The sequence below is a fragment of the Mustela putorius genome, unplaced genomic scaffold, assembly GCF_011764305.1.
Source record: "Mustela putorius furo isolate JIRA1106 unplaced genomic scaffold, ASM1176430v1.1 tig00000407_pilon_pilon_pilon, whole genome shotgun sequence".
Taxonomy (NCBI): Eukaryota; Metazoa; Chordata; class Mammalia; order Carnivora; family Mustelidae; genus Mustela; species Mustela putorius.
In genome coordinates, this window is record NW_025421373.1 from 26,027,508 (window position 1) to 26,053,926 (window position 26,419).

The 26,419-nt window shown below is 44.3% G+C and overlaps 1 protein-coding gene across 2 annotated transcripts in view; it reads left to right on the forward strand.

Moving 5' to 3' along the window:
• GRIA1 (glutamate ionotropic receptor AMPA type subunit 1) overlaps positions 1–26,419 on the forward strand; it is a 306,263-nt gene that overhangs the window by 197,009 nt on the left and 82,835 nt on the right. For both annotated transcript variants that reach the window (XM_004737770.3, XM_004737769.3), the window contains exons 9-11: positions 9,020–9,130; positions 9,829–10,035; positions 16,199–16,569. In XM_004737770.3, coding sequence (XP_004737827.1) covers positions 9,020–9,130; positions 9,829–10,035; positions 16,199–16,569 — 689 coding nt within the window. The remainder of the gene's footprint in view (positions 1–9,019; positions 9,131–9,828; positions 10,036–16,198; positions 16,570–26,419) is intronic.

The window sequence follows — 26,419 nt, forward strand, 5'->3', positions numbered from 1 at the left end:
CATCAAGAATTCTCCTCAGGAGGCACCGTAGCAAGATCAGCGGTGCCCAACTTCTGGGAATAGAAGAATTACCTGGAAGCCTCATTAAAAAATATAGATTCCTGGGTCCCAACAGCTGGACACTCCGCTTGTAGAGCGCAGAGAGGAGGCTCACGGGTGTCCACATTTAAGAAGCCTGCTCCTGAGCTAGGCGGCTAATGGTGCCCTAGGTGGTCTGGTGAGAAACACTGGCAGAATGGGTCTGAGCATGGGCTTTGGAGGCAGAACTGCCAAGATTTAAGTCTCTGCTTTGCTCTTCATTAGGCACGTGACCTAGAATACGTTACCTGGCCTCTCTGGAGCTCAGTTACATCATCTCCTCCAACAGGGGGATGGATAAGATCCTGACCTGCACAGGACTGCTGTCAAAATTACAGGCAACAGTGCCTCCTGCCCCCGCTGCTTGCAGTGAGGGACTCGGAAAAGTAGCACCTGCCACGGAGTGGACGTTCAGCAGGTGTCTGCTTTGTTTCAACTCCCTTCTTTAGACCACAGGGATTTGATTTGATTTTTTTTTTTTTTTTTTTTTTTGGTCTGCCTTGAGTTTGAGTGAATCAGGCCAAAGGAGCCCATAGAACGGACAAATCACCAAACAGAAAAAACAGAGTAACCTTAAAATCCACGAGCAAATGGCTGCACTTTATCTTTCAGATCCCGAGGCTATTTTTCACCTTAACTTCCCAATGACTAAATTCTTGCCTAGACCAGTGGGTTCAAGCATCCTTTGTTTACAAGGAATCTGACTTTGAGAAAATCAATTCCTCCCGATCTGTGGCCTCAGGCCTTTTACTCAATCAACCTCCTAGCAAAGTAATTTCTTAGATTCAAGAGTGACCTAGTTGTGCTCATTTTGGTGAACATTATATGGCCTTATCTGATATATGTCATAAAGAGGAGTGGCTGCTTCTTGCTTTGGGGCCTCAGGGACACTCTCCTGATCTTCTGGCCTATATCCTTGGTACTGATGTGCCAACACATCCTCCAGGTATCTGGGGCCCATCTGCCATCCCACTGAAATGTGTGTACTTCCAAGCATCCATCCATCAAACATTTAGCAGTTTCAGATGCCAAAATCATCACTGGCTCTGCTAATGCTGAATCCTCGGGAAATCTTGTTCACCAGAGGGTAATGATTTTTAGAGATCTCTGAGATTTAAAATGCCTGGCCAAATTCAGGTAAGATCACAAATTCTGATAAGTGGCTACCAAAGAAGAAGGGTAAGAGAGGTTCACCTTTCATCCAGGGGCCAGCACCGTGAACTGAATCATCTTTACCATCATCACTGGTTCTATAGCTATCTACCTGCGGGACTGCAGACATCTGCTTCTCATTACAACTTGACTTGAGTCCCCCTGCTCTGCCCTGTCCTGCCCTGCCCTACCCCGAGGTTCTTTTTTTTTTTTTTTTCAGGGTAACAGTATTGATTGTTTTTGCACCACACCCAGTGCTCCATGCAATCCATGCCCTCTCCAATACCCAACACCTGGTTCCCCCAACCTCCCACCCCCCACCCCGCGCCTTCAAAACCCTCAGATTGTTTTTCAGAGTCCATAGTCTCTCATGATTCACCTCCCCTTCCAATTTCCCCCAACTCCCTTCTCTTCACTAACTCCCCATGTCCTCCATGCTTTTTGTTATGCTCCACAAATAAGTGAAACCATATGATAATTGACTCTCTCTGCTTGACTTATTTCACTTAGCATAATCTCTTCCAGTCCCGTCCATGTTGCTACAAAAGTTGGGTATTCATCCTTTCTGATGGAGGCATAATACTCCATAGTGTATATGGACCACATCTTCCTTATCCATTCGTCCATTGAAGGGCATCTTGGTTCTTTCCACAGTTTGGCGAGTGTGGCCATTGCTGCTATAAACATTGGGGTACAGATGGCCCTTCTTTTCACTACATCTGTATCTTTGGGGTAAATACCCAGTAGTGCAATGGCAGGGTCATAGGGAAGCTCTATTTTTAATTTCTTGAGGAATCTCCACACTGTTCTCCAAAGTGGCTGCACCAACTTGCATTCCCACCAACAGTGGAAGAGGGTTCCCCTTTCTCCACATCCCCTCCAACACATGTTGTTTCCTGTCTTGCTAATTTTGGCCATTCTAACTGGTGTAAGGTGGTATCTCAATGTGGTTTTAATTTGAATCTCTCTAACGATGAACATTTTTTCATGTGTCTGATAGCCATTTGTATTTCTTCATTGGAGAAGTGTCTGTTCATATCTTCTGTCCATTTTTTGATATGATTGTCTGTTTTGTGTGTGTTGAGTTTGAGTTCTTTATAGATCGAGGTTCTTATCCCTGTTATGCCCCTCTGTGTAACTACAGAGGACAACCTGGGCAGGAAAGCAAAGTGACACAAAGTCCTGCTGATGTCAAAAGTAATCTAGAGAATTCAGAGTCCTCCATTCCATAGGATCTTTGGAAGTTTTTCTAGAAATCCTGGCGACCCAACTTTGGACATGCCGAATCCTCTAAGACATCATTCCAACACAAGCTTCTCTCTCTGTTTCCAGCCAGGAAATAGACCCAAAATCCCAGGCCCCCTCCACACCTACCTGGACTCCTTCAGGAACCTCCTGACCTATTAGTTGTCCTGCCTTCAGTGTCCTTGCTCTTCTATAAGTCCATTTTCTACCACAAGAACTGGAGCAGTCATTTTCAAATGTGCATCAGGTCCTATTGCTCCTCTGCTTAAAACTTTCCACTGCCATGAGCTCTTGCTCCTTTTTCTCTAGCTCATCCCTCCGCAGCTACGCCAATGTTTTTCTGTCCCTTTACCTGATGGTCTCTATCACTGCAGTTTCATGTGCTGCCTCTCCCTGTCATTCATCCCTGCTCAAATGAAGTCACTTTGGAGAGGCTGTCCTCAACCAAGCTATTTAAAGTGGCCCCCACCCATCTGGCATAATCACATTACCCCATTCCATTGTTTACTTAATGCTTACCCTTCTGATATATTCCCGTTGGTTTATTCATCTGGACTGGGGTTGGCAAACTTCAGTGTGCAGACCAAATCCAGCCCACTGCCTGCGTTTGTATAATGCATGAGCTAATAGTTTTTACATTTGTAATGGCTGAAACAAATCAAGACAGCTGCTTCATGATATGTGAAAATTTTACAAAATAAAATTTCAGTGTCCATAAATAAAGATTCTTTGGAACACAGCCCCATTCATTTGTTTAGATGAGGTCCGTGGCTGCTTCTGCATGCCAGCCCCGAGATGAGGAGTTGCAACAGGGGCTCTATGACCCACAAAGCCCAAGACATTCACTGTCTGCTTCTTTACAGATGAAGTTTGCTGACCATTGGCCTGCATATATATTATCTTTCTTTTCCCTTCTTCTCCACCTCCCTACCACTAAAATGTCAGCCCTCTAAAAGCAAGGACCACAGTTGTATTCTTTATTATCTCCTCAGTGCCTGCAGTATATTGACACATAGTAAGCACATGCAAATAAAGGGTTGTTTATTAAATGAGTGGCCAGTGTACTTACTGGATGTTGCTGGGCAACCAGACTGCCTACTGTTCTGGCCCATATGTCCAGAGATCTGCCAGCAAATATGAAAAAACGTGCTGGCAACTTTGAAGTAACTCTTAAAGTAGAATTCAAAGTCCTACATAAATGTATTACGTTCACATCCTTTGAGTGTGTTAGTTAAGATAACCTTAGGATTGCATGGAGCACTGGGTGTTACACGGAAACAATGACTCTTAGAACACTACATCAGAAACTAATGATGTACTAATGATGTACGGTGACTAATGTAACATAATTTAAAAAAAAAAAAGATAACCCTAGGTTCCATGATGGATAAACTCAGAATTCTTAGCTGTTTAATGCAATAGATGTTTCTTATTCTCCTGGTGACCAGTTTTGGGGCTGAGGGCTCTGGGTAAGACCCAGGCTTACAGAAGCTCCACTGTCTGCTTCATCTTTCTGGCTGTCAATATCTAGCTAACAAAGAGGAAGACCCTGCCCTGGAGATTCGGGGGAGTGAGGCTAGAAGAGAGATACATGACTTCTGCTGCATTCCATGGGCCAGAACCCCATCACCTGCCCCACCTAGATGCCAGGCAGGCTGCAAATTGTAATTGCTGGCTAGAGAGCCACATCCCACCAACACCTCAATGCTAGGGAAGGAGAAGAAGAATCCCTACTGGTCATTTAGTTGTCTTGGCCGCAATAGGCAACTGACTTTTTAAAAAATGTATCATAATGGGTCTCGTTTTTGGAGGTCCTGACTATGGTTGCAGAGGCAGATGTGTAAATTTGACTTGCCAACTGTGCGAGGTAGATCAATGGAATTTACTGCTCTATAATCATCTCTTCTTAGACTTCATTCACTTAAAAAAAAAATCTGATCTAACATCTAGACTCATTTCCTACCTTCAAAGAATCTTTAGAGGTAGATGGAAACAGGAGATCAAAAATTATAACTGGTCCCAGGAGAAGACCTCTCACTGTTAGAATTGTTTAAATCCCCTTCTGAATAGTGGGCCCTATTCTTTACCCAACCACTAACTCTGATTTACTTTCAGAGAGAATCAAAGGTCCCGCATATCCTCCGTAGAGAATCAAAGTGCTGTATAATAATCCAACCAATTTCTCTAAGAAAGGAAAATTTGCTCTCATCTCTGAAGTGGAGTTTCTCTTCAAAAAGCTTTGCCAACTTTCTTTGCATCGAGCTGTGGAACCAGATTTCTCAGCCTGCTAGCTTACGTGAGGTGCAAGCCGGGTTCTGGTATCACCCCGATCTTCTGACTGGCAATATTGTTTTATTTCCCTACATAGAATAAACTTGTTTACAACATTTAACTGTTCCTCTAGCTTTTGATATCAAAGAAACCATATATAAGCCAAGCTATACAATCATTTTAATAGATTTCAATTTAACACTAGTGCCATGATACTGGCTTGGAAAGGCCAATGTCTTTAAAAATTAAAATCTCTTTCTAAGCCATACAGATCTGGTCTATACAGATTTATCTCGCTTCCCCTGCCCCTTTTATCAAAATAATGTGGGATTTTGGAGCAACATTTTATAGTTTAGGGAACACTTACCCTGCATATAAATAGGGTTACTTGCCAAATGAATTTGAGAAATGCTCTATGATATATACTTCTTTTGGAGATTGATAATTTTCAAAAAGTAAACTGATCCTAAAATGTCTTATACCACAGAAACCTGTTAGCCTTCTACTAGGCATTACCCTACTAAAATCATTTCTTAGTTTACTGACAACGTAATATGAGCCACACACTGTGCCCATTTGGTACATGCATGAACTCATTTAAGCCTCAGCAGCCCCAAGAGACAGATACTCTATCAGATACTCAGATACTTTCGATGTATCTGTTCTACAGAGCAGGAACTGGGGCCCACTGAGGTCAGGTAACTGGCCCTAAGGTTAGTAATTAGGAAAGTCTATCTTTTATTTATTTATTTTAAAATTTTATTTATTTATTTATTTGACAGACAGAAATCACAAGTAGGGAGAGAGGCAGGCTCCCTGCTGAGCAGAGAGCCCGATGCGGGGCTTGATCCCAGGACCCTGAGATCACGACCTGAGCCGAAGGCAGAGGCTTAACCCACTGAGCCACCCAGGCACCCTGGAAAGTCTACCTTTTAAACCATGTCTTCTATGCTAGAGATTTATGTCTTGACTATCAAGCCCCCACTTAAAAAAGACAATACCTAATAATATACTGTAAATTTTAGATAAATTAGCTGCCTGTCAAAGGAGGCAACTTGCTCTGTACTGATGGTTTGAGTAGGAGCAGCTAAACCTGTGCTAATTGTGAGGGAGGGAAGGAGGGAGGAAAAGGAAGGGAAGGGGAAGGGAAGGGGAAGGGAGGAGGGAAGAAAAGAAAGGGAAGGAAGAATGGGGGGAAGGAAAAGGAGGAGAAAGGAAAAGGGAACGAAAACCCCTTAGCATCATCTGTGGGTTGAAAAATGATACTTACCACCCTTCCCCCAAGTTTGTGTAGATCATATTAAATAATCTAACCTTTGAGGTCAATGCCCTGGCTTCTATGCCCTGCCACTAATCTGCTATGTGTGTGTGTGTGTGTGTGTGTATAGTCTGTATAGGTCAGATCATTTGATTTCCTCAGGCTTTCTCATCCCATCTGTAAAACACAGAAAATCCCAAGCCTGTCTGTGCTATTTGCATGTCACAAAAAGCAAAAGAGTTAAATGTTGTGAAAGTACCTTGGAAATTGTTTAAAAACATGCATAATGGTACACTACAATACTGGTTTTAAACATTTTCAGCCAGAGGGCTCCTTGTTAAAGGGAATCCCAATATGTGAAAAGGCTAAAAAGCCAGAGCTGTTTTAAAGGAGGGATGAGGAACCCAGAACTTGCCCCCACTTCCTAACCCCTCACCCACCTTCCATAAAAGTGGGGAAAGGTCCCCACAGATGCCCCAGGGTTCCAGGGGGCACTGGCCTAGGATAGTGAGGGAAACAAGACTCTATCCGGGTTTTGCACAAGTCCCCTCGTCACTCTCTATAAAAGGAAGGGATTAGAAGGAACAATTCTTCATGCCTCTTCTAGCTCTGATGTTCTGGAGCTCTAAGTTTCTGGTTCTTGTGTCATTAGAGAGAAATTTTTCCTTTCATGTTCTCTAAAGGTGCCTCACACAAGCAGCATGCACGTTCCTGCACTGAGGATGGATCTTGGCCCAGAGATAGGCCCGAGAGATAGGCCTCTCAGTGGTCTCAGCACTGACAGGGTCCATTGTGGATGTGCGCGTTTCCTTAACAAACATTACCTAAGCTGCTTCTTTGTGAAAGAATAAGCTGTGGTAAGAAAGGCATCGTAGAAGGAAGAGACCTCCAGCTTTGTCCACCAGGAGCCCACGGCACCATGGAGAGATGGGGACGGACAGCCAAACCACAGGACCAGTGGGGACCTCTGGCTCTGTTCACCAGAAGCCCACAGCACTGTGAAAAGATGGGGACCAACCTACACACAGCCAGACCAGATGGGCGTCCCCAGTGGAGACCTACTTGAGGCACTCAGAGTGGGTAGACAGCTAACTGGAGTACCAAGGGCATGGCCCTGCAGTCAGCCTTCCTGGCTGAGAACCTGGCTCGTGACTCTGCACATCTCCGTTTCTTCATATTTAAAATGGGAATGAGGGGCGCCTGGGTGGCTCAGTTGCGTTAAGCCTCTGCCTTCGGCTCAGGTCATGATCTCAGGGTCCTGGGATCCAGCCCTGCATCGGGCTCTCTGCTTAGCAGGGAGCCTGCTTCCCCCTCTCTCTCTGCCTGCTGCTTTGCTTACTTGTGATCTCTCTCTCTGTGTCAAATAAATACATAAAATCTTTTTTAAAAAATGGGAATGATAATTAGATACCCACTTCATAGGTTTTTGTGAGAATGGAAGAAGTTAAAACATAAAACAAAACCACTCAGGAGAGCGCCTGAAACCCAGGAGGCACTCACTGTTAACTGAAATGATTCCCAGCCCAGAGTCGAGCCCCTCATAGCAAGAACAGCACAGCCACTTTCTAGCTGCATCACTTTAGGCAGTCACAAACTCCCCTAAGCCAAATGAAATGGCACAAAAACTTTAACACACTCAGTATCTGACGTAGCAAGAATGTGATCGGCGTCAGCAGTTATCTTCCTTGTTGTTAACGGCAGTGAAACCGCAGAGAGAACTGCTTCTTTCCAACCGAGAGAACGGAGAAAGACATTAAGGTGACAATGCTATCTGAGTTGACCATTGGCGCGTACCTCAGCCCTGGGAGCCAGAGCTGAATTCTGACCAGTGGGCAGCCTGCTCATCCTTCTATGTGTGCACTTCCAGTTCTCTTTCCCTTTGACCCGATGTCTACAGGCAGCAGAAGGACCAAAGAACAAGACACAACCGTCCCATGATAAGTAGAGATAGAGACCGAAGTGTGTGTTTGTTTGTGTATGTGTATTAGCCACACCTTTCTGCTCTTCTCAAAACTTCCCTCTTTGTTGCCGTCAGGATAAAGTCTGTTCTCTTCAGGCCGGCCCCTGTGCCCACTGCCCTATAGAGCTAACTCTTCTAATCAGGAGCCACTGAACTTACGAATCTAGTCAGAGTCTTGCTTTCACATCTTGACCCATGTTCATGTTCTCTCCAGTCTAAAAGGCTTGGACCCAACCTCTTCATGATCTCATGTGTTGCATGTGTCATCTCTTTCCAAATAGGCTGGGGGACTTCTTAGGTGCAAGGACTTGCTCTTAGACTTTAGTATCTCTCTCAACCCACCAAACAGTACTCCCGGTGTTTTGCACACAGAGCTTTGCACACAACAGTGATCCAATAAATATTTGCTGAAAGACCTTGCAAAATGAGCCAGGATAAATAACCTACTGATTTAAAAAAAAAAAAAAAGTTTTCAGCCAGTATTTTTAGGCACTCATACATCCTCAGTATTAAAATAGTTTGTAATTGGAAATAAGAGAAACAAATGTTAAAGGATAAAATAATCATCACCTAGGAAGTTAAATCTAGATGGAAAAATACAGTAAATCTAAAAAGAAAGCAAAAGGAATGTAATTTTTAAATTGTATGATTCCAACTACCATTCAGAATGAGCTCAGGAAAAGAAGGATTAATAGGCAGGAGGAAAAAGGGGTTGACTTATAAACATCTGCAGGAAATTAAACTTCCGCGGCCCTGGCTTGCATTGTACAAGTTCAGCTGCTTTAACAGTTAAGTCCACCCTGCTTAAAGGGTGGGCACTTTCCAGGCTCAGCTCATCATGGTGAGGATGTTCATAGGGATGGGGCTGGGAGAACCTGGAGAGCATTTTATCTCTCTTTGTTTTTATCTACTAATACTTTAGAGCCTGGTGTGCCCAGTATTGTATGGTGTGATGCCGAGGCCCTTGCTTTTTGGTCTGGTGTTGGCTGGTCCACAGGAGGCCAGTCCTGAAGAGCCTGGCTCATCTTCTGTCACGACCTTCCTCTCCTTAACAGATTGGTTACTGGAATGAAGATGATAAGTTTGTCCCTGCAGCCACCGATGCTCAAGCTGGGGGGGACAATTCAAGTGTCCAGAATAGGACGTACATCGTCACCACAATCCTAGTGAGTACTCGGTCCTTCATTGAGGTTATCCGGGATGCAAACCAGACCAACACAAAGGTCTTCCCCAGGAGCAAAAGTCAGTCACTCTTCTTGCCCAAACTGTGTCACAGTTAGAAAGAGGGAGTAGGAAAGGGAAGAAGTCAGAGAGGCCATTTTCAGTGTGGCTCTGCCGTGATTTCATTTTGTATCCTATGTATTGAGCCATAGTTTCCCCATATATAAAACATAATGGTGAGACTAAAATTATGGTGGTTCTCAGACTTTACATTCCCTCAGCAGAAGCCGTTTCAAAGACTTTTAGCCCAGAACCTTAGGTGCTTTATAGCCACTTTCTAAAATGGCAGTGCTGAGAATCTCAGTGATTGACCATGAGAAAGCTGGAGACTGTTTAGGGTCTACTTGCCCAGCATAGTGCCCCTAGAGGTACCTCCAAAATCTACAGAGCTCCTGGAACATAATTTCAAAAGGGGAGCCCTACATCTCAAGGGTGAAATATTCTTATTTTAAGAGTTTGCTTCCTTAACCCAAGAAGTCTTGTAATAGAGGGAGCAGAAATGCAGGACATGGATTTAGGGACTTAGAAAGCCTTCTCCAAAGTTAGCCAAGGTTGGTGAAATCCTCCTCTGCCAGGCCAAAGTCCTCCCTACCTCTGAGTTGACCCACAACCCACATTCTCTCTCCCTCCATTTCTCCACCAGGAAGATCCTTATGTGATGCTCAAGAAGAACGCCAACCAATTTGAGGGCAATGACCGCTACGAGGGCTACTGTGTGGAGCTGGCAGCAGAGATTGCCAAGCATGTGGGCTACTCCTACCGTCTTGAGATTGTCAGTGATGGAAAATATGGAGCCCGTGACCCTGACACCAAGGCTTGGAATGGCATGGTGGGAGAGCTGGTCTATGGAGTAAGTTCTCCACTTGGGAATTGGAGGGCAGAGAGAGGGTCTGAAAGAAAATCATTTGGTGGTTGGCTGGCCCTGCCCACAGATACCTGTTGGACCCCTTACTTAGTATTGTTGCTGCCGAAAAGATGAGGGCTTCAAGATCCATTATCTTTAGACATTGTCTCTCAAGGTTCCTGGTCCCAGCTTCCTCAGCCAAATCGGCTCACTCTTGTAACTTCTGCTGATCTTCATCTAACACAGGCGATAGCTGAGCTTCAGAACCAGTTTTCCCAAGGCAGACTGCTGAGTCACCACTTCCCTGCTCAAAGTCATTTATGGCCCTGCCATAGAAATATATTCTCTGGCATTAGATGCATCCTGGATCCAACCCAACTTTCTAGTCACTCACCCCAATACTCCCTCTCTTGTACCTTTTACTGTTGCCAAACTACCCCAAGTCTTTCTGTTGCATAGAGTGCTTCCTTCCATTCCACACCCCCAAAGGCCTGTCCCTCCTCCAACGTCTGTATCAAATATTGCTCTTTCCAAGGTGTCATTTCTTTCTCCCCATAAGAGGTATAAACGCTCCTTTCTAAATCCTCTTGCCTTCTCCTGTAGGATTTAGTTTCTTCTTCTATTATCGCTTACCCTGCCTTGTAAAATAGTTACCTGTGTCATCGGAGTAGATCTCTCTGTCTTTGTGTCACTCACTACACTTGAAATAACACCATGCACAATTGCTATAAAACCTTCAATAAGTTGAAGCAGTTTTGAGAAGCCACTGTGCCTGAATTGCTTTAAGTATTTAAGGAACCACTGAGAAGTAAAAGATCTGATCTCTGTCCCCAAGGATCTTAACATTTTATGGGGTAGAAAATATAATGAGAGAGAAGAGTAAAAGATAGCACAGTTCAAGGATCAGGCAAGAGGCTGACATGAGCTTGTCTAGCCCTCAAGAGGGATATGGAAACTGAAAAGTGGCCACGTTCAAATACAGAGAAGGGCAGCCCAGGAATTTCTAGTGATAGAAATAAGAAAGAGTGGGGAAAATACTGGCCGCTTATGCAGAGGACCTGGACTGAGTGTCAGGGCTATGGGTGGGTAAGAAATGACATGGGGAAGAGTGGATTAATTCAGTGGGCACTGGGAGATGATGAAGATACTTGAGCAGAGAAACAACAAAAGGCAACATAAGAAGACGTCAGCCACCACTTGCAGGAAAGGGGCCACTCTAGCTTCATGTGATGAAGTTGAAGGCTGCAGGCTGGGTTTTTGAGCAGAAGCATATGCTAAGTCCCAGGTTGATGTTGAGTTCCGGTCAGGATGAATCAACCATTTAGGTTAAATTTCATTGTCCCATATCAGGACAATAGGAGTCTTGATGGCCTTGAGAGCCATACAAAGGGAATTCGAAGGAGAGATGTGGTAAGGAAAATCTTCCACAGGAAAGTGGCTTTTTGAGATGACATGGTAAGATGGTTACTGTATCGTGGAAGGGGGGTATGTGTTGCTACCCTTGCTCCTCCCTCCTCCTCTTTCTCTCACCTTGGGAAGCTCCACTACCGACAAAGACCTGGACGGTTACTGCTGCATCTGGAGGCTGGTTTCCATGGGAACCTCCACTAGCATTCATCTTTGCCCTCATCCCATGGAACATAGTTCCCTTAGCAAAAGGCCTGTGATCCAGGCAGAACAATGGTATTGTCCTTCTGATGTCAAGCGCCCCAACAGCCAACAGTCAATGATGGGTCACTGACTCATCTGTAAGAAATCAGAGTTACCTCTGACGCCCCAGGGCCCATCCTTCCCTATCCATCTCCTCCTCTCCATCGGGCCTGTCCTGTGCAATATAAACTATATTCTGAGGACTCCTTGATGGGCCCAGTTCAGTACTCGCCTTTCAATTTTGGTCTGGGTTTCTTTTTCTGCCCCCCTGAGAAAGAATAGAGGAGTTTAAGGAAGCATCTGTCAGCCACAAATAACTAGAAGACTGGACAAAACTCATTAGGAGCCCTCCAAATTTGTTCTTTCTGTACCTTTTAAATAACTAAACCAATCAAGGTCTCTCATCTCCCTTTTCCTCCCTCTTTTTCTTAACAAAAAGTGTAGTAGTAGCCTGTCCACACGTAGTATGTGCCAAGTACCATGCTAAATACTTTACCCCCATTATTTCACATACTCTAACAACCCATTAAGATATATGTAATTATTTTCCACACTTTACAGATAAGGACATAGAGGCCCAGTGAGGGGTGGGTCATTTGGCCTAGGATAGCTAGTAAAAGCTGAGTTGTGACATGTAGCCTGGATCCCAGCTGTACTCTGGGTCCTACTGCCTCTCTACAAATCATACCATCCAATCACTGGACCGTAAGGCCACTGTTAACTGGGAATGAGAACAGCAACCGCGCCTGCATTCTCAGATGTCACACCCTGCAAATAGAGTTTCTGCTTCTTACATGGGTATGACTTTGGGTGCAATTCATGGATGACACTCCCCCCACCCCCCCGCCTGTCCTCCGTCTTGGTGAAGCCGAAAGAGAGTGAGTTTTTCAGACAGACACCTGGATTTGAGTTCCAACTCTGCCTACTGGCTACACGACTCCTACAATTCACTCAACCCCTGAAAAACAGGGAAAGTGAATCCCCTATCCCAGGGCTGGGGTGGGGAGTTTACCTACCCGGTGCCTGGCCCAGAGTTATTTCCCTTAAGGTTTTCTTCTCATTTTGCTTTTATCTTACAGGATCAAAACTGTTTGCTCTTTCCCCAGGATTGTTTGTAGACTTCATGTATTTTGTTTGAGGCTCTCCTGGGTCAGTGGTTCTCAAAGTGTGAGGTCTGGACCAGGAGCATTAGCATCACTGCTAATTATTAGAAACTTATTAGAACTTATTAGAAATGCAAACTCTCTGGTATCACTCTCAGATCCAGAAACTCTGTCACCTGTTTTTAAAAGCGCCCCCCCCCCCAGGTGATTCTGACGTACACTCAACTTGGAAAGCCACTAGCCCAAGAGGTCACTTCAAGTAAATAACTTTGAGTATCTGTAAAATGCTTTTACTTCATAGTATTCTCACTTATTTGAATTCTTTTGATTCTCACAAATCTATCCTACTAAACAGGTAAAGCAAAAACTCTTGAGCCTCTTTTTTTTTTTTTAATGAGGAATTTGATACCCCAAAAGACAGCGATCTCCCTTCAGGCCACATGGTCAGTAAGTCACAGACCAGAGCAGCCAGGTGGGCTTTCCCAGGTGAGCTCTGCATTCCCCAATCCTGCAGAGCTCCAAGAACAACCTCAGGTGTTTGAAACAACTCTCCAGACTCTTAGTCAATGTCAAATGAGCTCAAACACTGGAACTTTGCACAAACCACCTTCGCTCTCAGGACCTGAGTTTTTTTCTCTGATGAGTAAGGTCACTGACTATAGCATCTCCCACTGTGTGTGTACCCTACACACATGGGTCTCTTCTGATGCTCAGGGATCCATGACCAGATAATCTTAGAAGTACCACATCTACTTATGTCTCTTGGAAATTCTCAGTGCACGGTGATCTTTCAAAGGTTCTGAGAAGCCTTGCCCTAAAGTAACCTTTTTAAATTCATGTTTTCCAATGTTTATTTTCATATTGTACTTATTAACATCCTTCCAGAAATCATGTTCCATGAAACAAATCCTGGAATCACTGAATGAACTAAGCACTAAGAGGATGTGCTTCTAGGATTTTTCCAGTCTTCAGTTCCTTCCATTAACTCACATCAGGAGGCATCAAACAAATCCATTCAATTCTTGTTACCACTTTCAAAGCTGGTCTTTGTTGACCTCCCTTTTGGGTAACTTGTGGTAGTACCTCCAAGTTATTTCCATGACTTTTCTCCTCCCTTCCTTTCCTATCTTTCTTTCTGTGTTAGGTTACAGAGGAAAGAGTAGGTGTCTTCTCCCTTGCACTAGCTTGTGTTTGAAAAAACATTATATATATATATATATATATATATATATATAAATATATATATATGTCAATCATACACATATATCTATGTATATCATATATAGATTATATCAAGATTTATGCAATGGTTATTAGGAAAAAAATAGAATTACTATCAAATTCACACCTGATTCCATGTTGCTTTATGAAAAGTTTCTTTGTCTAGGTGAGAATTTAAGTCATTTGGAAGCCAGGCTTTTTGATTCCACTTAGAGCACCTTCTCAAACACCCTAGCCAATGAGAATAACCAGAGGAAACTTTGTCTATGCAATACCACCCAGCATCTGCTTGGGGCCCTCATCTACATGGCATCAAGCACCAGTTTCCCATCTGGACTGTAGTGCAGTGCCTGAGAGAAAGCCATCCTCCTGCAACAGACTTGCACAGACATTTCCATGGAACCTTCTTGGGTTTCCAGGATCCTTGATCTCAGGCCAACAGAGCAGTGGATTTCTACTGTGTGGAAGCCAGGGCTTCTGCCATTAGGGAGAGGGAGGGATGACCAAAGAGCAAGGCTGGTGATTCCACATGCTGGATGTCCAAGGATGAGCATTTCTTGCAACCTTTTCATGTTTATCGACATGCTGGATTTGAATTTTAAAAAGTGAATCAACTATATGTTTCTTAGGAGTCTTGAAAAACACTTGTGACGCACCCTTTCCTCCTCTCTACTAGGCCTTCCCTCACATGATTCCCTCCTTCTGGAATGTGTACTGTTGCCAGAGCAACAAGATCCTACCCCTCTTTCAAAGCCAGATTTATGTGTCACTTCTTTTATCATTCAGCCCCTAATCTCCTCAGCCAAAATGAGTATCTCTCTGATCTCTCTCCTGTATCATTTTGTATCTCTTGGAAAGCGCATATCCAGCCTACCTTGCAGAGGAGATGTTGGACATGGGCAGCTGGCGGGGGAGGGTGGATATGTATACCCGCCTCTCCTACTAATCTATAACACCCTGAGTGTAGGAACCATAGCTCACCTGCAGCTTCCACCCTAGGGCCTGCACACAGTAAGTGCCCAGTAAATGTAGAGTTAAGAAGAGTTGGTTAAGAGTTAAGTTTGCCTTCACTACCTTATTAGCCAGGGAGATCTTGGCTGCAGGGAAAAACCCAATCCAAACTGGCTTAGGCAAACAAAAGGGTTGGTTCATGTTCTGGGAACAAGTACAGTGTATATGAACCCATTTTCCTAGGAGTCCAGGGTAAGCCCTGAATTTAGTGTGGCCCAAATTATATTAGGGACTGGTTTCTGCATCTCTCACTCTGACTCTCAGGGCTAATGATCATTAAACCACTTGGGTCCTATGCCATTTTTTCAAAGATTTTATTTACTTATTTGAAGGAGAGTGAGAGAGAAAATGTGTGCAGGAGCAAGTGGAATGGGAGAAGGAGAAGCAGACTCCCCGCTGAGCAGGGAGCCCAGTGTGGGGCCTGATCCCAGGACCCTGAGATCATGATCTGAGCCAAAGGCAGCCACTTAACTGAGCCACCCCGCACCCCAGTCCTATGCCATTTTTGAATGAATCATTCTGAGCAGGGAAATGAAGTACGAAGAGCCAGACCCAGTCACGTGCTTCACCATGTAACCAGATGATCAGCCCCATTTGAACTAGAAGGACTAAGAGTGGGGTAAGAGTGATTTTCTAGGGGCGCCCGGGTGGCTCAGTGGGTTAATCCTCTGCCTTTGGCTTAGGTCATGATCTCAGGGTCCTGGGATCAAGCCCCACATCAGCCTCTCTGCTCAGTGGGGAGCTTCCCCCTCCCTCTCTCTGCCTGCCTCTCTGCCTACTTGTGATCTCTGTCCATCAAATAAATAAATAAAATCTTTAAAAAAAAAAAAAGTGATTTTCCAGCAGAGGAAGGAGATATGGCTGCTCGGCAGGCAGAAGCAACAGATATCGCCCCCACCCGCCCTGTAATGTGAGGAAGATGCCTTCACAGTTAGAGCTGTCAGACAATGGGATCATCTCTCCTGTAAGATAGTGAGCTGATCACTCATTTGTCAGAGATAACCTTCTAGAAAGGCGGAGGGATTCGACTTCTAAGGTTCTTTTCAAACTTTCACATCCTTTAAGATGCAAAAGAATATTCAGTGGAGAGAGAAACAAGAGAATACAGAGCTCCTGAGCTCAGCTGCATTTCTTCTTCTTCTTCTTTTTTTTTTTTGTTTTTTGTTTTTGTTTTTGTTTTGCAGAGAGCCGATGTGGCGGTAGCTCCTTTAACTATCACCTTGGTCCGGGAAGAGGTGATAGACTTCTCCAAGCCATTTATGAGTTTGGGAATCTCCATCATGATAAAAAAGCCGCAGAAGTCCAAACCGGGGGTCTTCTCCTTCCTCGACCCTTTGGCTTATGAGATTTGGATGTGCATTGTCTTTGCCTACATTGGAGTGAGTGTCGTCCTCTTCCTGGTCAGCCGCTTCAGCCCCTACGAATGGCACAGTGAAGAGTTTGAGGAAGGGCGGGACCAGACAACCAGTGACCAATCCAATGAGTTTGGCATATTCAACAGTCTGTGGTTCTCCCTGGGAGCATTCATGCAACAAGGATGTGACATTTCTCCCAGGTCAGTCAGTTCTTCTCAACCCCTTTGCTCAATGCTTTTTTTTTTCTTGGGGGGGGGGGAGCAAATACTGGAAAGCTAAGGGATAGGAATTATTTCCAGACTTTACTGTATTTAGCTTTTCAACTACGCTTTACAGTCAACTGTCCAATGTATGCTGTCGATTATCTGGATGCCTCCTGTGTCTGAGCCAGCTCTGTCTGTTACCTGATTGATGTGCTCTGTCAAGATTAACAGGCATAATCACAAGTCTGATGTTCTGTGGCTGAAAGGTTCAGAGAAGGGATGAGGGACAGTATGGTACAACTAACATTTAGTGAGCACCCACCGGACGGGAAGCCAGGTTTTGTGTCCCATACTTGCATTATCTTGCTGAATATTCACAGAAGCATAAGGTAGGACCCTCATTATATCTTCTTTCATAAATGAGGACCACAGGAATGTTGAATCTTGCCAAGGTTGCACCGCTGAGTAGTTAGGTGAGTTGAGATTCAGACCACCATCCTGTACTACTGGCCAAGTGACGGAAGGAGTGCTGAGCTATGAGTGGGTCCCAGCACTGGCAATAGTGTGCTCTGTATGGCCCTGAGCAGGACTCCTGACCCTGGTAGACCTTGGTGTCTTCATTTTTAAGAGAAAAGGGTTCTCTTCTTCTTAGTTCTGAGACAGGCCTTGGAAATAATCTAGGTCCAGGGGTGATGTAAATTTGCTCCTTGTGGTTCAAAGCGGGGGTTTCTAAGGGGTACCTCAGATACTGCATTGAGAGAACCTGAGTGCCCAAATCAATGAGATTGCAACCCCTCCCCCCAGAACCAAAGTAGTTCCATTTGTGTCTGTTTTATATACTAGATTGTGAATACTGCTTATGGGGAAAAAAAAAAATTCTGAAGCTAAGAAAGAAAAAAAAAAGAAGGCAGAATAGAAATTAGGGGGCATGAAAAAACTTGAAATCTTCCAATCTGGACCAATCCCCACGTTTATTGACCTCCTGTCTTTGTGTGTCATGTTCTTTCAACTACATTCTGGAATGTTCATGCCACAAAGCTCCTCCAATTTACCTGATACACAAGCACTGACTGTATTTCCTTTTCCTTGTACGGTTGTTCTCTATGAACTCCTTTTCCACTAGGCAGTCCTTTATAGACTACCAAGTTTCCAAAGCACACAGGGAGGCATGACTTCGAACTTGGCTGTCATGAATAGATTTGCACACACTGTCACCCTCTGGGGGCAAAATGCATAACAGTTGAGCCCTCCAGGACCTATGCTGGAGGCATCTTTACCACCTGTCTATTGTGCGGTTGAGTTTCAATGAAAACCAATATTCCTAAGTAGCAATGGAATAAAATTCTTCCTAAGGAGCCTCCCTCAGGACTCATTTTGGCTGCTGTATAATTTAGGTAGTCTCATTGTTCACCATTATAATCTTGTTTTTCTTTAAATAAGAAGACAGTTGGGGGGTGGGGTGCGTGGGAGAGGAGGTGTGAGACTGGATGCTTGGCCAATACTGGCAAACACATGGTGAAGAGTAGACAGAACCAAGCAGGGGAAGGACTTGTTAAAAATAAATCAGGCCAGTAGATAAACAGTGGGAAGAAATGACTCTTAGCTCGTCAGTATATTCTAGGGCCATCACAATATGCACGTGTCTAAAAAGACCCAGAGGTTGTTTTCCTCCATTATTTCCTTCCTCGGTGGCCATCTCACCTCCTAATGTCTCACCTAAGTGGTTTGACCTCAGCATATGTTTTCATACTCCCCACCCTTCCACCCATCGTCTCCAGTCCACAAGAGCCGAATCCCTTGTCAGGCCTGTTTTCATTTGCTTTGCACAGAATTTGGTCACGGTTGTGCACAGCTGCACGGCAGGTGCCCTCGTCAGCTGATCTGTGCATCCCCCACTGCACCACGGCCCCCAGCTAACCACCTTCATTCCTCTGTTACCCAGCTGGCCCCTGGAAGGGCATCTGAGTTAGTGACCCCTGACTGCAGGAGAATTTTCACACTTTTTTTCCACTAGAGTATCTTAGGACCCAACACTAAGGTGAAGAGGAGACTGCACAGGGTCCAGCCCAACCTCCTTTCTCCTAATCTTCGATAGAACACCTCCACTCGTTGCCTGTTTTTTCACTGGTAAAATGGAACAGTTCCCACCTCAAGTATTGCTGTGAGGTTTAAATAGAATGATACATACAGAACCCATAATATAATAATATCCAGGAAGCACCATAAAACAAGTGCCATTTTTTATTAATTTATTGATTTTATATGTTGGGCTTCTACTAAATTTCACTAGAAGAAAAGGCACTCCCACTGGTTTGGAGGCCACTGGACTTCTCCCTTGCTGGGAAGTCCAGGGACAAAGCAGAAACAGCCAGTGGTTCACTCCAGAGACCAGCAACACCTGGATGCCTGAGTCCTCCTCCCAGGAACTGAGCAGAAAAATTTGTCATTTTGGATCGAAGAGACTGGCAGACAAAGGGGTAAACCTTCCAGAATAAGAAGTTTTATCTACTTAAGGTGAACTTTTCCTTAGCAGGCCTACCCTAGCCAATCCCAGAGCTTAGGGGCCTACAGAAATCCCCTAACAGTCTGAGAAGCATCATAATGTATCCTGGAAATATACACTACAGAGAAGAAGTGTCTACTTTATCTCACTAGAGCCAGACAACAAAGACAAGGATGCTTAGACAGTGAGCAGAGCCAGAGACTGCAAACATCAACAGAAGCTTTTGTTTTGCTTGTTTTGCACCAAGTTTCATGAGCTTCTGACATGCAGAGCCCTGTGTAGGACAATCTGGGGGCTATGGTGGGAAGAGCTTTAAGGGGCGTATACAAAAAACATCCTTCCAAATGAGCTGCAAATAGTTGTTCTTGCTGTTTACTTAAAGAATATATCATAAATCCTTACTAATTTAGATTTTCGGAAACTTAAGTTCCATCAGAATTACATGTCTCTACACTCATACATTGAGTAATTGTGTCTCTTCATTTCCTCAAAGTTCATGTTCATGTCTGTTAATCAAAGCCAATAAAATGTAGCTCAGTGTGCTTCCTTGCAATTAACACAATAATCTGACCATGGGATTATGAACAGATAAAGAGTAGTCTTCCTTAGATTGTAAGAAGCATGGAAGCAGACAGTGGCTCATGGTTCAATGGAGACAGGAGCTGCTGTTTTGGGATTGTCTTGGCATTTGCTCATTTTCTTTTTTTTTTTTAAATTAATTTATTTATTTTCAGAAAAACAGTATTCATTATTTTTTCACCACACCCAGTGCTCCATGCAATCCATGCCCTCTATAATACCCACCACCTGGTACCCCAACCTCCCACCCCCCGCTCATTTTCACATGATGGCTACCCCCAGACATCGTGTGCCTGTTCAAGCAGCAAGAGAGGAAGAAGGATTGCCATTTCTAGCTCTTTGGATCAGAAGAACAAAAGCTTACTAGAATACTCCCCACAAGAGCAGCTGATGCCTGCTTCTGTCTCATTAGTCAGAACAGTGGCCCATGATCACTTTCTAGTGGCAAAGAAGGCCAGTAAGGCAAGAACTTGGGTGTTCTAGCCTCTAGAGGGGAAGGAATGCAGATGGTTGGGAAATCAACCAGCAGCATTGGCCACATTACCTATAGTCAATGTTTTCCACGCTTACACTGTGAGCAAATAATCTGTGATCAACACATTCAATGACATATGCCAGTAAATACTCCTGAAATGCTTTAAAGACTCTTCCCACCTCTCCCTAAAATATTTATATGAGAAACTGGGTTTGTGTAAGCTATTTAACACTCAAAGTTAAAGTTCGGGTTACCTATGATCACAGATTACAGTTTTTTGCATTAGGCTGATGGTGCGATTAAAATGCCATCCATGAATTGTCTTCATAGGCCTGCTTCTCCTGTCTGATGACCTATTTTTAATAGATATTTAGATTCTTTTTCCCATAGAGAGGAACATTTTGAGAAGAAATATGCTAAAGGAGGGACAAAACCATCACAGGAAAAACGTATTTTTCCTTCAACTTTCTTTTCTGCACCCTCTCCCTCTATGTGTAGGTAGCGTCATTCACCTATTCAACAGATATTGCTAATTGTCCACGATATGCAGGGCATGATGCAGGGCACTGAGTATATGAAGATACATCGGTGAGGAGCACGGGGTCTAGAAGTATTTGCTTCAAGGAGCTGGAGAGTACAGTGCTGTAAGATGGACATTAAACAGGCAACTGTGGTGTGCTGCAAATTAAATGACCCTGCTGTGGCAACAGATAATAAGAGAAGTGGAATTACAGGGGACTGACTAAGTTTCTCTGAGGAGCTGATAGGTAGCAAAGAGGTAGGCTGGCATAGAGCTGAGAGACATAAGAGCCATATGCAAAGGCTCTCAGATGGAAAAGAGCTTCACTGCTTTCAAGGATGGAAGGGGTGACCTGTGCATGTGGCTTGCAGGGAATGAGAACAGGGGTCTGAGACAGCATCAGAGAAGTAGGCAGAGTCCAGATTATGTGCAGCCCCATACCATTATAAATTAAAGAGTTTTACTTTAAATATAATGGGAAGGCATTGGAGACTTTTAAGCAAGGGAAGGATTGATTTACATGCTAAAATATCACTCTGGGGAGCTATGAGAAAAATGAATTGGGCCGAGAATAGTCAAGAGTGGAAGCAGAGAAAGCAAGCAGGAGGATCTCATGGCCATCTAGGGGAAATTACAGTGATGGAAATGATAATGGTCAGGAGGATGGATTTGGGGGCTGCTTTGAAACTAGACCTGACAGGACTTGCTGATGGACTGGGTATATGAGAGTGAGGAGAGGGAAGAGGGAAGGTGGATCCAAGAGGTACGGAGGTAGGGGGGGTTCAGAAAACATGGAACCACAGTTCCAGGGACCTTCAGCCGTGGGTGCGAACGTTAGGATGATCTAGTATATACATCTCGTGTTATGCATGAGGAAACCAAGGCCCAAGAGGGCAAAGCAATTTCCTCTGCGGGGACCAAGACCATCCCTGTGGCCTGCTGATACCCAATCCAGTGCTGCCTACCATGCAATGCCAACCCAGGGCTCCCCTGCCTACCAGTGAGCTACAAGTGAGCCTCTTTACCTCTTTCTTCCCATAGCTCCCACTTCCTCACTAGCTTGTCCATGGGGTCAGTACTTTTCTGGGTTCAGATGACCTTAGTAAGCAGAACAAGGGGGTGTTTGGAAAGTCCTAGGGGAATAGAGGAAAATGGGAAATTATGACTGCAGCTTTCAAAACTCCTTTATTCCTGATCTTAAAATGTATCAGAATATATGATAATTATCTCACCTAGTGAAGATAATTAGTCTCAGTGAGAAGTCTCAAGTGGAGGAGTGATGGCACTTTGGAGATCTCTAAGAACCCTATACCACACACCACCACCCCCCACCAGCTAATCTACTTGTCGGGCCAAGCAACTGATTCACCATGGGAACAGAATAACCAATGAGCAGATCCCAAACTGATAACCAACGACAGTCTGACCTTTGCATTCACACAAAAGTTCCATAGCAACCAGTATGTGATGACATTAAGAGGAGATGAGAAATCCATCCCATCCACCTCCTGTTCTCCCACACCCTCTTCCAGAGACAGTCATGCAAACCTCCTTTTCTTGCTCATCTTGTGTCATTTAAGTTCTGCAGGAGGAAAGAAGGAACTCTGAGAGTAGAAATTCAGGGAAGTTGATAGAAGCTACCTGAAATCATAAAATATTTCACGTTTAGAAAACATAAACATCATTTAGAACACAGATTCCTTGCTTCAAGAAACAGTATCACAAGGATGTGTAGGCAATCATGATGCAAGAAGTATAGATGCTTTGTTGCTTAAGACTAGGCGGAGGGGTTTCTGCAGGGACCACCTGCATCAAAATCTTGCCACTGGCCCTGATGAGGGGATTCTGCCAATGTGTTAGGTGTGATCTGTGTAGGGACCGTCTGGGATTGGCCCCATCCCTGGGGGATCTTCAGCTCAGTGCCTCCTTCCTTTTTAACTCTAATCCTCTGCTACCTGATGGCAAGACCCAGAGCCAGGCTCCAGTGCCCAGCATTTCACAAACCATCGAGAAGCACAAGAGGAGAAGTTTTAGAAGTTCCAGAAGCCACATGGAAGTACTAAAATGAATGCAGAGACAGGAGGATAAAGGTTTCACTGGGTACGCAAACGAAAAGCATCATTTTCTGCATCTCAGCCAGCAATTCTGGCTATGAGAAAGAGAGAAGGAAAATGACCCTCTCCCTCTCTAGAGTGCTCTGAAAGTCCCAAGGTTTGAGCAGCTTCACTGAAAGAAAGCTTGTTTTTTTTTTCCTTTCAAAAATGGCAAAGGCAAATTTTTAGAAAGTGTTCCACTGAGCTCAAAGGGATGTTTAGAGCTGTTTATTCACTAATTAAATGTTTATTGAGCACCTATCATGCAACAGATATGGTTCAAAGTACTATAGGACATATCCCTGAACAAAGCAGACAAAAACTCCCTGCCCTCCTAAGAGTTTACCCTCTAGCAAAAGGAGGCAAGCAATAAGCAAAACACCTGTAAAATATAATCAACACCCCCAACCTAATTTGCCAGGTGAAGCTTCTGGCATACAAAGCAGGGAGGGACTTAGCCAGCACTCACAGTGGTAATCTGTGAGATCAGTAACACCAGAATGGTGGTCAGCTGGGAGCTGGGGTAAACTGAGACATGCATATGTCAGCCTAAGAAGGCAGCCCTCACTCGTTTCTAGACAGTCACTGCATTGCTCTGGGAAGTCTGTGCAGAGGAAACAGCAACACACCAAGATTCAGTTTGTAGGCCACCAGATGGAAATCCCTAGAAGAATGGCAAGGAGTATCATGTACCTCTGTACCTTTAATGAATTTAGACATACTTGGAATATTTATATTTATGTATTTTAAAAGGAATGTTCCCTCTCCCCCTCCATTTTTGGCCCCAAGTATATGTTCTAAAATGTGATTACTATGTTTTTTTTTTTTTTCATCTTTGACCTGCCATAGAAAATCCAGGCCATGGATGGGGGCTGCACTAGAAGAAAGATGATCCCTATGTCTCTATAACAAAAAAGCCTGCCTATGACTATATCTTCCTAGGCTCTACATTGTCCTTGAGAGAACCTCTTGTTTCTTTTTAAACTTTACCTGCAGATACAGCATCTGGAACCAGAAGACCCAATTGTTCCATCTGGGAGGAAGTACAAAATTCTACATAGGGAAAACATGAAAGCATTATTAATTGAATTGATGGGGCATGTATGATCATACTTCTAGAGGAGTCTGGTGGTTCTGAATATGAGTTAGGCACACCATCCGTCTGTGCCAATGAATACTTTTGCCCTAGGGATGTTCAAGGAAGATCATAGGCAAATTAAGCCCAAGGTATCGAGCAGAATATAATTGGTGTCAGGCACCCTAACACAGAAATGACAAACCTACGTGATGATACTCTTGTTGTCTCCGGTGGCTTAAGAGGGCCTTAAAAACAAGGAAGCCCAGTAGCTGCTACAGTCCACCCAGGGAGGCAGTGGGAGCAGCTGCTGTCACAGGGGGCAGGCCCACAGCATTGTAGGTGGTAGTAAAGGAGTTTAGAAAGAAGTTCAGTCTCAGTATACTATTAGCCCACTGGGTGAGTCACTTCCTCTATCTGTGTAGCTACTCCATCTTCAAATGACAGCAAAATGTCCCTACTATGTCCCCAGACCCCTATGTAAGGTGCATCTCCCTCTGATTCCCAGGTTCAGCCAGGGCTCCAGCCAAACCAAGTTGTGCTTCATTCTGTTTGCCCATCCCCTTGTCATCCCCTCTGATTGGAGGGACTACTCCCATCTTTCCTGCTCAACTCTTCCCCTTTTGCAAATACTGGCTTCCCAGGCCCAGTTACTCTTCTGAAGCATGGTCATGGTTATGGCTGAAGCCTGGAATAGTGTTGCTGCCATTGGATCCTAGCAGCTGTGTGAGAAGATATCTTCTCTGCACCTCAGTTTCTTCTTCTGGAAGATGAGGATATTAAGACAACCGACTGAAAGGGTATTAAATGACATTAATGCCCAGAAAGTTCTTCCTCTGCACAGGGCCGACCCACAGACAGTAAGAGCTGTTGACGCTGCTGTTGCTGTCACCACTGTATATGTCTGCATATGTCTGAGGGCATACTTCACCCGCAGCCCTGCACTGGAGTTACTCTGGCTATTTCTCACCAAGATGCAGACTGGCAGGCTGATCTCTGCATCTCATCCAAAACCTGGCAACAGGCGTTTTGTATTCAAATACATACTTGTTGAATTAATATGTCATTTTCTAAGCATGTCTTGTTTTTCATTTAATGGAGAGAAAGCAATCTAACAGAGAAATTTACTGGCTGTCAGTAACTACTTATATCACATGGGGAAACTCAGTCCTGGTCTATGGAGAGATCTGGAGGAAAATCATGTGGAACTGACGAAAAGGAATTTACCCAGAAAACAAAGCTCCCCATCATCCTAATGTTGCGAGTTATCCCATTATTCAGGGGTGCTCTAATCTTCTCTTGGCTCACAAAACAGTAGTTATGATTGCTTTCACTTGTTGCAACCTCTGTGTGTCAGGCACTCTCGTGTTAGATCACATTATTCGTCGTCATGACAACCTCTGCCTGGGTACATCAGCACCATTCTACAGAAGAGAAAACTGAAGCCCAGAGAGATTAACTCCCTTGTCCCTGGTTACCCTGCAGAGCTGAGATTATAGTCTGTATGTGTCTCATTCCATGATTTATCCTTGACACACTACAGTCTTCCAAAACCAGAAATCTGAGGGGCCCTTAGGGTTCTCCATGGATTGTTAGAATTCATTAAAAGAAGGTATCCATCATCTTCTGTAGGGCTCCCTCACTCTGATTTTTTTTTAATTGACCTTTCTTGCCATGGGTTTTTATTGCATTTTTATTCTTTACAGTCTCTTTGTCTTTAAAAACCATCTCCTGAGGAAGGAGAGGTGAGCACCCAGGAGTGCACTCTACCCCCACCAAGTGGAAGTTCAGTGTGGCCAGCCAGAGCAAGAAAGATGTGAAACAGGGGCAGAAGCAAACATAAAACCCACGCCACTTAGGAGAGGCCAACCTCTTGGCTTCACCTAGGAGGCGACTATGGTATACAGTAGGTTTCATAATCACAGCCCAAAGCTAGAGATGGCATTTAACCATAGCTCTTTAGGTAGCAATGGGGGTGGGAGAAAAGGAGGCAAAAAGGATCACAAATGGCCTTCAAGCGGAGAAAGACAACTATCATATGATCTCCCTGAGATGAGGAAGTGGTGATGCAACATGGGGGCTTAAGTGGGTAGGAGAAGAATAAATGAAACAAGATGGGATTGGGAGGGAGACAAACCATAAGTGACTCTTAATCTCACAAAACAAACTGAGGGTTGCTGGGGGGAGGGGGGTTGGGAGAACGGGGGTGGGGTTATGGACATTGGGGAGGGTATGTGCTTTGGTGATGCTGTGAAGTGTGTAAACCTGGCGATTCACAGACCTGTACCCCTGGGGATAAAAATATATGTTTATAAAAAATAAAAAATTTAAAAAAAATTGTATGGGGGTGGGGGGAACATCTAGGGTCCATACATTTATCCTATAGAAATGGTTGTGCAAATGCGACAAGATGTATATATAAGGATGTCCCTTTCGTTGTTGTTTTAAAAATCTAGCAGTAGCCCACTGTCCCTCAGTGGAAGTCTGCTGAAAGAAGGGATCGTTCATCATCCAGTGGAACCCAGGGCAGCTGTTTTGGTAGAAGAACAAGAATGCCTGTGCTGCTTTGTAAAGATCTTCAGGGTTGCATGGCAGGGAAATA